The following is a 15821-nucleotide window of genomic DNA, read 5'->3' as shown; positions in this document are numbered from 1 at the left end:
CTGGGTAGTTAACTTGACATAGTTGTAGTTGGTTTGACATAGTGGTAGTTTATTAGTTGTTTATTTGACATATTGGTTGTTTGTTTGATATATTGGTACAGGAAAGTAGGTTTGATATATCAGTAGCTAGTTTGACATATCGGTCGTTGGTTTGACATATTGGTAATTAGTTTGACATATTGGTATTTGGTCTGACATATCAATAGCTAGTCTAACGTATCAGTAGCTAGTCTGACATTTAGGTAGTTGGTTTGACATATCGGTAGTTAGTTTAATATATTGGTAGCTAGTTTGACATATCGGTAGTTAGTTTAACATATTGGTAGTTAGTTTGACATATCGGTAGTTAGTTTAACATATTGGTAGTTAGTTTGACATATCGGTAGTTAGTTTAACATATTGGTAGTTAGTTTGACATATCGATCGTTGGTTTGACTTTCAGTAGTTCGTTTGAGATTTTTACAAAATTTAAATCAACTCTTTCTGTCTGCACAATTATTCATTGAACCTGTCAAGACATGAATCAATAAAAATAAAATTAACAAATTTGTTAATTATTTTTGGCGATTAATTATTTTGTTTGAGATCCAAATAAGGGGGATAAATGCTACTTAATTAGAGATGTGGACGTATATATGGATTTAATCCCCTTATCACGTTTGTCTCGTTTTTTTTCCCTCTTCCCATTCTCAGATAAAATTGAAATTTTGCATAATTATTCATAGTCGATGACAATACACGAATCAATACAAAAATTAACCAAGTATTAAATCATTTAGTACTAACTAATTAATTTTGTTATATATATATATATATATATATATATATATATATATATATATCATAAAGGGAGATAAACCTTGTAATTTTTATATAAGCTTTGCTTTTATTTTTAATGTATTCTTTTTTCTGTTGCTTGTTTTCTTCTTACCGTCTTTCTACGCCTCTACTTAAGTTCATTTTGTGTGTGTAATTAAATCGGGAATCGGAATCGGCGTGCGTGCGTGGTGTCCCGCATGGTTGGGCGTCTCAGAGATTTATCCTCCATACTGACATAAATACCGCCGTCATCTGAGCCTGTCGTTGGTAAAGGCTGTTCATTGGACCTCAAATGGGTGTCACGCGACCTTCCCGAGAGCTCTCAGGATGTCTCTTTCGAAAGCTGTCTGCTGCCGACTGCAATCTTCCTTGCAAGTGAGGGCAAAATGGCGCCTGATTTCATCTTTTACTGGAGGCACCTCTTTTACGCCATCAGTCTATAAGCTCGCTACAAAAAGATCGCCTTTTGGCGTGCGGACATCCCCCATGCGGGACAGGTGTTCGACCCAGCGAGGCTTCGCCCCATAATGGATATAAGCTGGCAAAGTATCTTACAAATAATCAATTTGATATTGGTAGTGTTATGATAACAAAGATGTATCTTATCTTATATATTACAGACGTAACTTAAAAAAAAAAGAAGATAATTACGTCCTTCGCATTTCATTTGTCAATCTAGTCATGCATGTTAATTAGTGAATTAAACTCTGCTAAGTTGTTGGTTTTCTTAGCTGATTCAGGCAACACATTCCATTCTCTAATGGCCCTAGGGAAGAAAGAAATGCAATCTGTTTCAGCTGCATAATTATTATCAGCTCTAGATTTTGTCACAGACTACCTGATACTAGTGATACTAGCTGATAACATTGATAATAGCTGATACCAGTGATACTACTATTCATATTAGCTGATACCCTTGATACCAACTTATACAGGTGCAAGGAAAAAAGTTGCCATATAAACAATTTTCTTTTCTTTGCGTCTTTCTGTTCCTGATCTGTGTTTTTCTGGGTTGTTCCACATGAGAATATTCACTTCCATAACATGGACTATAAAACTAGATCTATGTCGCCTGCTAATTCTAAACGGAAGTGATTCTCGATACGTCACAACCATAGAAGTCTTTAACTCTGATTCCGCAATGAGGTCACGTTGCTGTGCAGTAATTTAAAATTTTAAAAATATTTATGCCGAGACAAATAATTTTTTTTTTTTTAATTTCCCTGACTCAGTTGTCTGCAACATCTATCGTCTAGGATAAATTAAACTAATAAAAATTAGTACCAATGGAAACATTTTATAAAATGTATAGTTTTAATGTTAAAAATAACACACAAATGATCGAAATTTCCGATGGTCTTAGATGACCCCTTGCAAATTGTATATACCAACTATATACGATCTGCACTCTGACTGAGAACCGCTGGTTTAATGGATTTCTCTAGTAGCCAAATCGCCCCCCTTTCATTCCTGCTTTTTTTTTTTCAATGAAATAAGCCCCACAGAGGCAATGTATTTGTTTGTCTTATTTCCAAGAAGAGTTCTCCGCTGTGATAAAAAGTTTTCAGAACTTAAATTACACTAAAAATAAAATAACACTATTTTTAGACAATCATTTTTCTAAAAAGTTTATTTTTAGCCTTTATGGCTTTACGAAATCATTCGGGTATTCCCCATTGTATCTTACGTTTAGAAGAAATCAGACGTTTGGGTATAGATCATGTCGGATTAAAGTAAGCATCGAATGGGCTTCAGAAGTAACCAACCGTTGTAGTACTGTGTTACTTTAATGTGGCCCACACATTGTGTCGGGTGTGAGGGCGTACCTGTCCTTTTTGTCAACGGAGAAGTTTCAGGCAAGTAGCTTTTATAAGTGCGACTACACACTACTACCCAGTAGGCCTAACACATGCCGCTGTGAATGGCTCGTATCACACACGTACGTAGGTGTGTAAAAAGGAGTACTTCCTTTGAACTGTTTATAAATGATACAAAACAAATCTAGCTAGATTAATCGAAATATAGTTTAGATACTTCCGTCTTTCATAGACTAAGAATCTAGTTTTCAAGTCTGCTTCTCTATGTATTTTGAAAGTGGTGTGTCATCTTATATTTCTGCGCCGCATGGCCCAGTCGTCTGTGTGCTCTGTCTTTCCGGATATGGTTTGGTTTTTTATTTTGTTCATTATGGGAATCGTGCTCTCCGAGATAAACAGATTACAGACTAATAAGAGTATCATAAGAGAGTTGTCTTCCTTAGTTAGAGACCATCTATTTACGACGACCGACCTAAGAGGCATATAAACATTTTCTTAACAGTGAAGGATATGGGAATTCATATGCAAATTTTAAATAACCATTAAAATGATGATTGATTAAAGAATAAAAACATTTGTTAATCAGGCTATTTATTTGGAGGAAAAAGTTATAAAAAAAGTTTATATCTATACAAATCAGAGTACCAGCAGGAATACACTATACGTGGTTGTAGATCAGTGATTCCCAAAGTGGTCTACGACAGTGAACAAAAAATGAATTGGGGGCTTACGATAAACTATTTCGTGTCTAGAGCCGCGGCTCCTTTTCTTTAAACAACAACCAAAAACAAAAAAAACAACAACACTGAGAACGACATGGACGGCCGCCTATAACTTGGCCCCACACTTTCATGGAGGACCTCAGGACAGTGGACACCAGGTGGGAGGAGGCTTCAGAGATAGCCAGGGACAGATCTTTATGGAGACAGCTTGCCGCCCAATGCTCCGAACGGAGGATCAAAGTCATGTTGTCACTTTTACTACCATTGTTGTAAATATCAAGTTTACGATATTCAGTAATGAATCAACTTGACGACATTAACTGATAGAACTCTAAAAAGTGAGGCAAACACTGAGACTACCAGTTGAAGTCTCTTTTACTACCGAAAACAAATTCCTTGACAGTGTCAGTGTGGACAGTATTGAGATTGATCTCAATTTGGGGATTCAACGCTTGCGGAAAACAAAAATAATCTTATTTGTTTGCCACATCGTAAAATGACTCTAATGGGACGATTATTTCTTACATAATCCGGTCTAACGAAGAATACATTTCTCTCTGCAGTCCGTACAAAGCTTATATCAAATCAGTTACTTTTTGTACACTTTGTTTCTCCCACACCCATTCTCTGATCACATTGAAACATTACACAATTATTTGTGAAACAAAAAATAACTAACCAAGTAGTTTATTAATTAGTGTTAAGTAATTATTTTGTTTGGTATCGAAAGAGGGAAATAAATGCTACTTATTGAAAAAATGAGGCTGTATATGTGGAGTTATCTCTCTAAGTCTTTTGCACAGTATGTCTCTCTCTCTCACTTCCCATTCTATGATCAATTAGAAAGCGATGGCTACGCATGAGTCAAAACAAAAAAAAAGTTATTATTTAATCAATAAATGATAATTAATTAATTTTGTTTCATATAGAAAAAAGGAGCTTACTCCTGCAGTATTGAGATATTCCCCTTAGATAGCTTTGTTTTTAAATAAGATTTTAAAATGTGTGCGGAGCTTACTGGAAAGACTCCTTGCAATATCGAAACATTACAAGAAAGAAATCGATTACAAAATTATAGACCAATATAAGCTTCGTAAAGATAGAATCGATTTTAATTTGACAATTACAGCGAGGCTTCGCCCCATAATGTATAAACGCTTGCAAAGTATTTTACAATGATCGTCCGCGTGTGTGTGTGTGTGTGTGTGCATGTGTGTGTGTTTCAATAGGTTCGGACGGCTGACCTATGGCGAAACTTTTACATCGTAAAGAATTTTAAAAAATCAACTCTAGACCTACACAAACAACTGACTTGTAGATATCCCATGTCTCACTAGATCACTGATTATACCATGTCTCGCTAGATCACTGATTATATCGTGTCTCACTAGATCACTGATTATACTATATGTCTCACTAGATTACTGATTATACTATATCTCACTAGATCACTGATTATACCATGTCTCACTAGATCACTGATTATACTATGTCTCACTAGATCACTGATTATACTATATGTCTCACTAGATTACTGATTATACTATGTCTCACTAGATCACTGATTATACTATGTCTCACTAGATCACTGATTATACTATGTCTCTCTAAATCACTGATTATACCATGTCTCACTAGGTCACTGATTATACTATGTCTCTCTAAATCACTGATTATACTATGTCTCACTAGATCATTGATTATACTATGTCTCTCTAAATCACTGATTATACCATGTCTCACTAGGTCACTGATTATACTATGTCTCACTAGATCATTGATTATACTATGTCTCTCTAAATCACTGATTATACCATGTCTCTCTAAATCACTGACTATACGCCACTCACTGACTATACCATGTGTCAATAACTGAATGATGGGCTGGATTTTGCTATGTGGAGTCCCCGTGGCAAGATTTTTGTTGAGGCCCCTACAATTTTTGGAAAGCTTTAATAAAGATCCACTTCTGAATGAAAATGCTTTAAAAGCTTTTAAAGCTTGCTATATTTTGGAACAATGTAAATGTGTTCCTGTATTTCTCAACTTACTTTCCTTTAAACAAATATTTAATATGAATATTTCAGTTTTAAGAAAGTGTATATTTTTGAGTTTGAGGAAGGTAAGGCCCTTGCTAGACGCACTGTCGTTAATCCCAAGCTGTATTTAATAATTCCTAGCATGTTGCACGTATAAAATGCGAAAAACAATTTTAGAAAAAAAAATAAATTCGGAGCCCTCGAAATTCGGATATATTTTAATCTCTATTGTGGAGACCCCTTTCTTGTGGAGTCCCTTAAATCCGGCCATGTATTGCTAATTCACTGATTATACTATGTGTCACTAAATCACTGATTATACCATGTGCCACTAACTCACTTATTATATCATGTGCCACTAACTCACTGATTATACCATGTGTCACTAACTCACTGATTATACCATGTACCACTAACTCACTAATTATACCATGTGCCACTAACTCACTGATTATGCCATGTGCCACTAACTCACTGATTATACCATGTGTCACTAACTCACTGATTATACCATGTGCCACTAACTCACTGATTATACCATGTGCCACTAACTCACTGATTATACCATGTGTCACTAACTCACTGATTATACCATGTGCCACTAACTCACTGACTATACCATGTGCCACTAACTCAATGATTATACCATGTGTCACTAACTCACTGATTATACCATGTGTCACTAACTCACTGATTATACCATGTGTCACTAACTCACTGATTATACCATGTGCCACTAACTCACTGATTATACCATGTGCCACTAACTCACTGATTATACCATGTGTCACTAACTCACTGATTATACCATGTGCCACTAACTCACTGACTATACCATGTGCCACTAACTCAATGATTATACCATGTGTCACTAACTCACTGATTATACCATGTGTCGCTAACTCACTGATTAACTGATTATACCATGTGCCACTAACTCACTGATTATACCATGTGCCACTAACTCACTAATTATACCATGTGCCACTAACTCATTTATTATATCATGTGCCACTAACTCACTGATTATAACATGTGCCACTAAGTCACTTATTATATCATGTGCCACTAACTCACTGATTATACCATGTGCCACTAACTCACTGATTATACCATGTGCCACTAACTCACTAATTATACCATGTGCCACTAACTCACTGATTATACCATGGGTCACTAACTCACTGATTATACCATGTGCCACTAACTCACTGACTATACCATGTGCCACTAACTCAATGATTATACCATGTGTCACTAACTCACTGATTATACCATGTGTCGCTAACTCACTGATTAACTGATTATACCATGTGCCACTAACTCACTGATTATACCATGTGCCACTAACTCACTGATTATACCATGTGCCACTAACTCACTGATTATACCATGTGCCACTAACTCACTGATTATACCATGTGCCACTAACTCACTAATTATACCATGTGCCACTAACTCACTTATTATATCATGTGCCACTAACTCACTGATTATACCATGTGCCACTAACTCACTGATTATACCATGTGCCACTAACTCAATGATTATACCATGTGTCACTAACTCACTGATTATACCATGTGCCACTAACTCACTGATTATACCATGTGTCACTAACTCACTGATTATACCATGTGCCACTAACTCACAGATTATACCATGTGCCACTAACTCACTGATTATACCATGTGTAGCTAACTCACTGATTATACCATGTGCCACTAACTCACTGATTATACCATGTGCCACTAACTCACTGATTATACCATGTGCCACATTTTCTATTTTTTAGTTCATTAAGAAAAAACACACAAAAAATATTTGTTTCGTAAATGGTTGTATGGAAGTTAATTTTTGCTTTTGTGTCTGCAGACGAACAGTCTTTTGTCAAGAACATAGAACACACGCATAGAGAGCGGCGCTGATTCCTGAAGACGACTTTACCAGGACAATTAGAATAATGAATGCTGACAAAATGGATTTTGACCTAAACGATGCCATTTTATTTAGGACAGTCCGATCTGGAGCCTCCGAGGATGTCTGCCAGTTGATTCGTATGTCTGACAACAAGCTGACGTCATTTTCTAGCCACGCCCTAAACTGGAGTGTGGTGAAAGCGAGCTACATGGGACACAAGACTTTGCTTCCCTTCCTGCTCCAAGATGGCGCCAGAATTGAGGTCCGTGATGACTACGGAAACACGCCCCTTTTGATCTGTTCAGAACAGGGGAACACAACCCTGGTGAGTTTTTTGTTGTCGAAAGGAGCAGACGTCAACGCTGCCAATCGCTATGGCAACACAGCGCTCATTCTGGCCACGTCACATGATGTGGTCAAACAACTTCTCAGCCACACGTCCGTCGACGTAGATCAACAAAACTGCAGCGGTAGCACAGCGCTGATGAATGCTATAGAAAGGTTGGACTATACAAAAATTCTCTTACTAATCAAAGCTGGAGCATGCGTCAATGGAGAGAAATATCTATGCCAAGGTAACACAAAATCCTGCATCTATCTGACTAACAGCGCAGGGGAGAGTGCTTTAGAAGTAGCGAATCGAGTTGGAGTTGGCAGGTTAATAGAATTCTTACATCAAGCTCATATCTCAATGTGTCCTCCCCTTGTCTATGCTGCCATCAACTCTGATTTGGTGTCTTTCCATTTCCTCCTGCAGCAGAATATCTGTCAGTCCGTAGAAATTAAAAGTGAACCTTATATTCTTCATAGAATGCTGCAGTCTCTCTACAGAAAATCAACTGTTGGTGATCCTGATGTAGACATGCTCAAAGAAATATGCAGTCTCGGTGTCGACGTGAACTTATGTGCACAACCTGATCAGCGACCAATCTCACTGGCAGTGGAAATGGGAAACTATGACATCGTAGAGACTCTATGTCTTCACGGCGCCCTGATCAGCCATGATGTGCTAATTTCAGCAGTCAAGATGAAACATACAAATCTCATTCCTTTACTAGCTGTTTACGGAGCTCACATGAATTTGATTGGTGAACGTGGAAGCTTCATTTACCAGGACTCAGCTTTGGACCTCGCTTTGACCAGATCAGATTTCGGAAGTGCCAAGCTGCTGCTTTATCACGGATCCGAACTCGATCTACGGTTTGCTTTGAAAAAAGCAGTTAAACATGGTAACTGGAAAACACTTACATTCCTTTTGGATCTCTATCCGGAAACTTCAAAGTCCATCCTGGAAACCAATCACGAGATATTCCATGAATCCGTGGCTGTAGGAGATGTAAGTCTCATTGAAGCTTTGCTGGCTTCAGGGGCAGACATTCATGGCATCATTGATCAAAAAACACCATTGATGAACGCGGTAGACATGGATGTCATCAAATATTTACTGGACAACGGAGCAGACGTGAACTTCAAAACAAATACAACGACTCTAATTCATACTCTGACTTCAAGTTATCGTCAAAGCCTGGAAAGCAGTTTACAAGTGGCTGAGAGCAATACAAGCTCAGAACAGCAGCATATAAACATATTGAATGTACTGCTCGATAATGGGGCGTTACTTAATGACATCAATGACGATGGACAAACGGCGTTGATTAATTCTGTGACAAGAGATTGTTCAGAAAAAATTATAAAGTTTTTTCTTAACAAAGGCTGTAAAATAAACCAAATCGATACTTTGGGGAACACGGCGTTACATGAAGCCGCATCTTCGGGTAATATAAGGGCTTTAACGGTTCTTCTAAACCATGGCGCAAACGTCAATCTACAGAATACTGTTGGCCGTAGTCCTCTGCATGAGGGTGTTGATGGAATCTTTACTAGTTCTGTAATTACCAAAGCTCTACTTGATCATAATGCGGACGTTCATATAGAGGACATTGCAGGGAACACGCCATTGCTACTAGCTTCAACGTTTGATGGTAATGATATAGTAAAACTGCTGGTGGCTGCTGGCTCTAGAGTCAACCACACCAACCACGATGGCATGTCTTCACTGATGTTAGCGGTTGAAAATCTCAATGAAAGCGTGATGCTTTCATTGTTGAAAGCTAACGCTGATGTCGATTTGATTAATACCAAGCAACATCCAAAGACAGCCTTGTCTATATTACTAAACAAATGGTATCCACATTTTTTGAGTCAACATTTGGCGTCAGAACTACTAAAGCACGGAGCCAGTGCAAAGTTTGTCCTGCCTGAGGTTCTACATCGTATTATTGCAATGGGTAATGTCCAGTTGGTCCAACAACTTATTGCTTCAGGGATTGGACCGATGGATATTGTTTTGCGAAGAAATCTAATGGAATGGCCACTAAAAACTATTTCCCCTTTGAGTGTTTGTTTAATGACAGATCAACTCCAATTAGCCAAATATTTGATAGATAACTGGTATTTAACACAATCAGATCTTACAATATTATCCAAAAATTCAATACTTTTAAATTTTCTAGATTTTAGAATTAATGAATTTTTAAAGGAACACTCCTCACAACCCCCGAGACTGGAACTTTTAAGTTTCGTCTGTGTTTCCGCTTCCGTTGGTTCTGGTCCAGATAGAGCAGACAAAGTGAAACAGTTATGCCTGCCTCCTATTCTACAAGACCATCTGCTGTTCAAGAAAGTGGCAGAAGAAAAAATGAACACTGATGAGAATGAGGACGAAAATATTTTTTTCTGCCATCAGATTTCCAGCAATCAACTAGACAAAGACAAATACACATCTGATTTTTACGAGAAAGATGAAGAGTTTTTAGAGTTTGACAGGCACATTAGAGATGATAGTTCAGAAGATGAAGACAACGATGTCAGTCCGGGTCAGGCTAGAGATGATAATAGTTCCAGGGAAGAAAGTGACAGTAACTCTTCACAGAATTCTAGCGTTTCCGAAAGTGACTCAAATGAGGCAGAAAGCTCAGACGACACTTGTACATTACAGTAACACTGGTATTAAGTAGAAGCAGCTAGATCTAAGTATCGTTTATTTCGAACTTTCATGCTTATAAAAATATCCTTCCAATGTGCAGAAAACCTAGATTTTTTTTCTCATAAAAATTAAACTACCAAATTGTTATTTTAGTTCGTCCCAAGAAATGTATAACCTCCCTTTCCATTATCTTACTGATCAGTATTGCATCAAGCAGGCTTCATTTATAATATTTGTTTGGAGAATATAAGACTTTGTAACATATAATAGTTTCACAAGAGTATTGAAAGCATTCTAAAATGTTTTGGAAAAGATTAACAGTTGTGTAGAGCTTCACACTTACTGCTATATCAAGCCTATGATTTAATTGTTTCGGATCTAGAAACCAATAGTTTTAAACCGCTAGTCTAGCAGACGGCAAAAGTAGTTCAAAAACTGTAACAAATTGTAACATTCTGTGATCGAGACTTTTTTATCCCTATCAGTTGTATCCGTTAGATATCTGCTTTCACTGCATTCCTTGTGTAAGATCGAGATTGATTGTTTGAGAGGGGGGGGGGGATAGATTTTCTTGTTATATTATTGAGATGTATTGGAATATGCAAGTCGTAACTGGGAGTGCGTTATCGTGTGAAATGCTGAACTCGTCTTAAGGATTTAATCTTCGAAGTCGAAGACAATGCCAGGATGATACACTGTGATATTGTTATGCTTTGATAATGTTGTTTATTTTATTCATTGTGTAATACATTTTGTTATATATGATAATGTTGTTTATTTTATTCATTTTGTAATACATTTTGTTATATATGATAATGTTGTTTATTTTATTCATTTTGTAATACATTTTGTTATATATGATAATGTTGTTTATTTTATTCATTTTGTAATACATTTTGTTATATATGATAATGTTGTTTATTTTATTCATTTTGTAATACATTTTGTTATATATGATAATGTTGTTTATTTTATTCATTTTGTAATACATTTTGTTATATATGATAATGTTGTTTATTTTATTCATTTTGTAATACATTTTGTTATATATGATAATGTTGTTTATTTTATTCATTTTGTAATACATTTTGTTATATATGATAATGTTGTTTATTTTATTCATTTTGTAATACATTTTGTTATATATGATAATGTTGTTTATTTTATTCATTTTGTAATACATTTTGTTATATATGATAATGTTGTTTATTGATTTTTTGAGTTGTATTATGCCATTAAAAATATTTAGAAATTAAATTAATTAAAAAGTAAAATGTACCTTGTATTAAACATTTTATCGAAAAGATTTAGGCCAAATCAAACGTTTGTAAATTTAACATAGCTCCAGACAGTAAGATAGACACCAGACGTTCGCCTTATACCAAAACAAAACAAAACAAAAAAACTAACAAGTACATGTATTAATATTACAATTACTGGTACACAGTGGCGTACCAAGGTATCCGTGGGCCCGGATTCAAGATTATGTTGATGCCCCCCCCCCCCAAAAAAAAAAAAATATGACAAATATATTGTGTGACAAAGAAATCCAGTAGTTTGTATGTATCGGTACATTGACTAAAAGACATTCCAATGCAAGTTCATGATCACAGCTGGTAGAATCAGTTAATACCAAGTTTAAGTACATGTGCATTTTGTTGAAACAATGCCAGAAGACTATTACACTGTTCACACATATTGAAACACCAACATTGCCTTGGCATCGTATGTAATTTGGTGTAAGATGGTGATAGTTTATTACTTAACTCTTTCTCTCCGTAATTATTTTTCCACGTTTTGGAAGGATTTCTTCATTTTTCTCATACTATTTCACTACCCTGTTATGATTGGGCTTCAATAGCTTTGTTGTTTTTTATCAGAAAATGTTGTTTTTGGTATAGAATTAAAGGGAAATGGATGTTCTTTTTATATACCGGTAATTCAAAGTCAAGTTTAAAAAGTAAACATTATTTAATGAGGTCAAAAACAACGATGGTATCGTCCATTAGGAGAGAAAGAGTTAAGAGTATTTGTTCAGTCAATCCTGAAGACTTCTGCTTCTCACTAATAGGAAAACATAAAAATGACTCTCTGATTGCAATTTCTTTGTGTATTTCGTCATCGGCGTTCACGAAACAATTTCAGAAAGTAATGCTAATTTAATACCTTTTTAATACTTCTTGAGTGCTGTCAACCATAATAGAGAAAAATGGCACAGATTTGATCTCCTTTAGTACGGTATTTTGAATCTGTGGGTCGAGATAATGGCTTATGTTTTTGTTTTGTTAAAAATGTATGTACGGCTAAGAAATTGTCGTAGTTACTTGTATCACCTAAACGATACTCTTCGCGGTGACACTTAATAAAAGGTTGCATGCTAAAGATAAAACTAACATTCACAATGCGATGAGTTCCTTTCAGTCAGTAATTGTCAACTTCTTCAAAGTGCTCTCCTTGTTCATGTTGTCTGTATGTTTGTCAAGCTTGTTGATGAAGTGACGTCATTAGCAGGCCTATCATTTTTTTTTTACGATACGTTTGGAAAACAAACAGCATTGATGCTGTCTCAGGGTATAAACCCGAGACCGTCCGAACGACTTTCCAGCACACATACCAGAAGACAAAGCAGTCATTCAAGTGAAAGACAATATTCCATGATCTTATCTTATCTTATATAATACAGACGATACTTCAAAAAAAAAAAAAAGATGATTACGTCCTATGCGTCATGCATTTAGTCATGCATATTAAACAATGACTTAAATTCTGCCAAGTCACTGGTTTTCCTGGCTAGCTCAGGCAACCCATTCCATGCTCTAATAGCACTAGGGAAGAAGGAGTATTTGTACAAATTTGTCCTAGCATATGGGACGAGGAGTGTGCCTTTATCTTTGTGTCTTTTAGAGTATTTTATTAAATTTTGTTTTTGTATTTGAAGATTATGGTTCAATGTTTTATGTATGATTGCTACTTTACTTTTGAGTCTTCTGTCCTGAAGGCTTTCTAAATTTAGTGATTTTACTAAAGGTGTTACTCTGGTTAAGTGTGAATATTCGTTTGTTATGAATCTCACTGCTCTATTTTGTGTCTGTTCCAGTTTCTTAATGTTATCTTGAGTTGAGGGGTCCCAAACGGATAAATAATAATAATAAATGTAATTATCGCTCTTACTTTTTTTTTTTGGTTATAAACCTCCTCCCCAATTCAGTCACTATAAGTAGCTAAATACGTCAACATCTTGAATGTTTACCTATTATTGTTTAATATCTAATTTTAATCTAAATCTAGACTTCTGGTAATAGAAAAAAGAAAAAAAAATGATGCTTACTTTAAAAAAAAAAAGCAGAAAAAACGTTAATACTATCAACGAGTTAATAAACATAGAGGGAAAAAAACAAACAAATGAAATGATGGGAGTATGGGACCTAACCGTTACTACATTACAATAAACCTGATGAAAGCAGTTCCTTACAATGACTCTAGGTGACAACACGGGTTAATGCTTTGAAGTTAATATAAAGTTTGATGTGACGTTCAGGATATTTTAAGGAAACTTTTTAAATTTTTAACCATTTGTTACAAAACTGCATTGTGTAGGGCAGGGCGGGCAGGCCACAGTTGGTCATTAGTCATGGGACCAAGCGATATGTAACCCCTACGCACCATGCCTTATTTAGAGCTGAAAAGGCCTTAAGCTAATATTGAGATATGGGGTCCATATAGGTTCAGATATTGTATGTAGCTACTAAATATTTCTTAAAGGTCCTAAGCTAGAAATTATGTTGCATAGAGGTAAACCCGGCCCTGGCCCCATGGTTGTTACACCATCGGGTGTGCGGTGTGGGCCCTTAAATGGTCGTGGGCCCGGGTTCATTGAACCCCTTCGCACCATGGATGCTACGCTACTGCTGGTACGTCTTAAGGGGGCACAACTTGGAAAACAAAATGGACTTTTCTAATTTTTGAGATCCAGAGGTAATGGACGGACAGAGACATCCCCCCCCCCGCCACACACACACACAATTAATGGGGGAAAAAAAAAGGGGGGGGGTTGCCAAGAACAAACACTTTAAATATCTATAACAAGTGCTCAAAATATTTACAAAATGCTATTTCAAAAACAAACGTGACATTGTCAGGTGTATCTGCTAAATCTGACTCATGGATCAGATATTTATGGGATATATGCAACCTTTTGAAACTCATATTCTTTCGACAACAAAAAAGATTTTAAAATAGTGACAAATAAATTACTTCCAGATCGATGGAGTGTTACCTAGGAGAGCTCCCTTATTTTTTTTTCTACAAAGCTTATATCAACTCACTCTTTCTTTTTGTCTGGTAAACAGTCTGTACACGTTATTTCTCTGTATTATTATACGATAAGAACACCCGTTCTCGGATCAAGTTGAGACTTTGCACAACCTCATTTGCATAGACAAGATATGAATCAATAAACAAAATTAACCTATCATTCAAGTAATTGCTGGTAATAAGTTATTATGTATGATACCAATAAGGGAAATAAATCCTTCAGTATTCACACGTACGGCTAAATATGTTGGGTTTCATACCTAAGATGATTGAACACGTTATTTCTCCCAAATCCATTCTTGTAACAAGTTCGAACTTTAAACAATTATTTGTTGTACCTACCAAAACATGAATCAATTCAAAAATAAAAAAAAAATAAAAAATATAACAAGTAAGTGTTATTAGTTATTTCGCTTGATATCGAATAAGATAAATAATTTCTACATTATTGAGACATTGTGAGCGTGGAGTTCCTTTTTTTTTTTTTTTTTAGTTTTTTTTTTTAAGTTTGCTTGTTATTATTTTTTTAAATTCAGTATACACGTGACATTACAGTTTCAAAGAAAGATATCGTTAGGCAAACAATTCACACACACACATTCCGCAAGGAAAGGGGAAAGTTGGCAGGTCCAAGAAAACCGGGCCTGGAAGGTTAGTCATGTGAAGCTGAGGCTACTGGAATGATCCACATATTGATGAAACTACAAAAAAATCAAACAAAGCATTAGGATTTATTAAAAGAAATTTCTATAAATCAAATAAGAACATAAAACTAAAATGTTATTTAACCTTGGTTAGGCCAATAATAGAATATGCATCCTCTGTTTGGGACCCCGCAACTCAAGAAAACATTAAGAAACTAGAACAGACACAAAATAGAGCAGTGCGATTCATAACAAACGAATATTCACATTTGACTAGAGTAACACCTTTAGTAAAATCGCTAAATTTAGAAAGCCTTCAGGACAGAAGGCTCAAAAGTAAAGTAGCAATCATACATAAAACACTGAACCATAATCTTCAAATACAAAAACAAAATTTAATAAAATACTCTGAAAGACACAAAGATAAAGGCACATTCCTCGTCCCATATGCTAGGACAAATTTGTACAAATACTCCTTCTTCCCTAGTGCTATTAGAGCATGGAATGGGTTGCCTGAGCTAGCCAGGAAAACCAGTGACTTGGCAGAATTTAAGTCATTG

At 35.8% G+C, this 15821-nt stretch overlaps 1 protein-coding gene across 1 annotated transcript; it reads left to right on the top strand.

Moving 5' to 3' along the window:
- The first annotated feature begins 2454 nt into the window (after positions 1 to 2454).
- Positions 2455 to 11066, top strand: LOC106058416 (ankyrin repeat domain-containing protein 50-like). Its single transcript, XM_013215838.2, has 2 exons — positions 2455 to 2675; positions 7273 to 11066. Exon 2 carries the CDS (start codon positions 7361 to 7363, stop codon positions 10316 to 10318), a length of 2958 nt encoding a protein of 985 aa, XP_013071292.2. The 5' UTR covers positions 2455 to 2675; positions 7273 to 7360; the 3' UTR covers positions 10319 to 11066.
- Positions 11067 to 15821: the final 4755 nt, after the last annotated feature.

This window comes from Biomphalaria glabrata, chromosome 8 (genome assembly GCF_947242115.1).
Source record: "Biomphalaria glabrata chromosome 8, xgBioGlab47.1, whole genome shotgun sequence".
Classification (NCBI taxonomy): Eukaryota; Metazoa; Mollusca; class Gastropoda; family Planorbidae; genus Biomphalaria; species Biomphalaria glabrata.
This window is presented reverse-complemented; position numbering and strand designations above follow the sequence as displayed.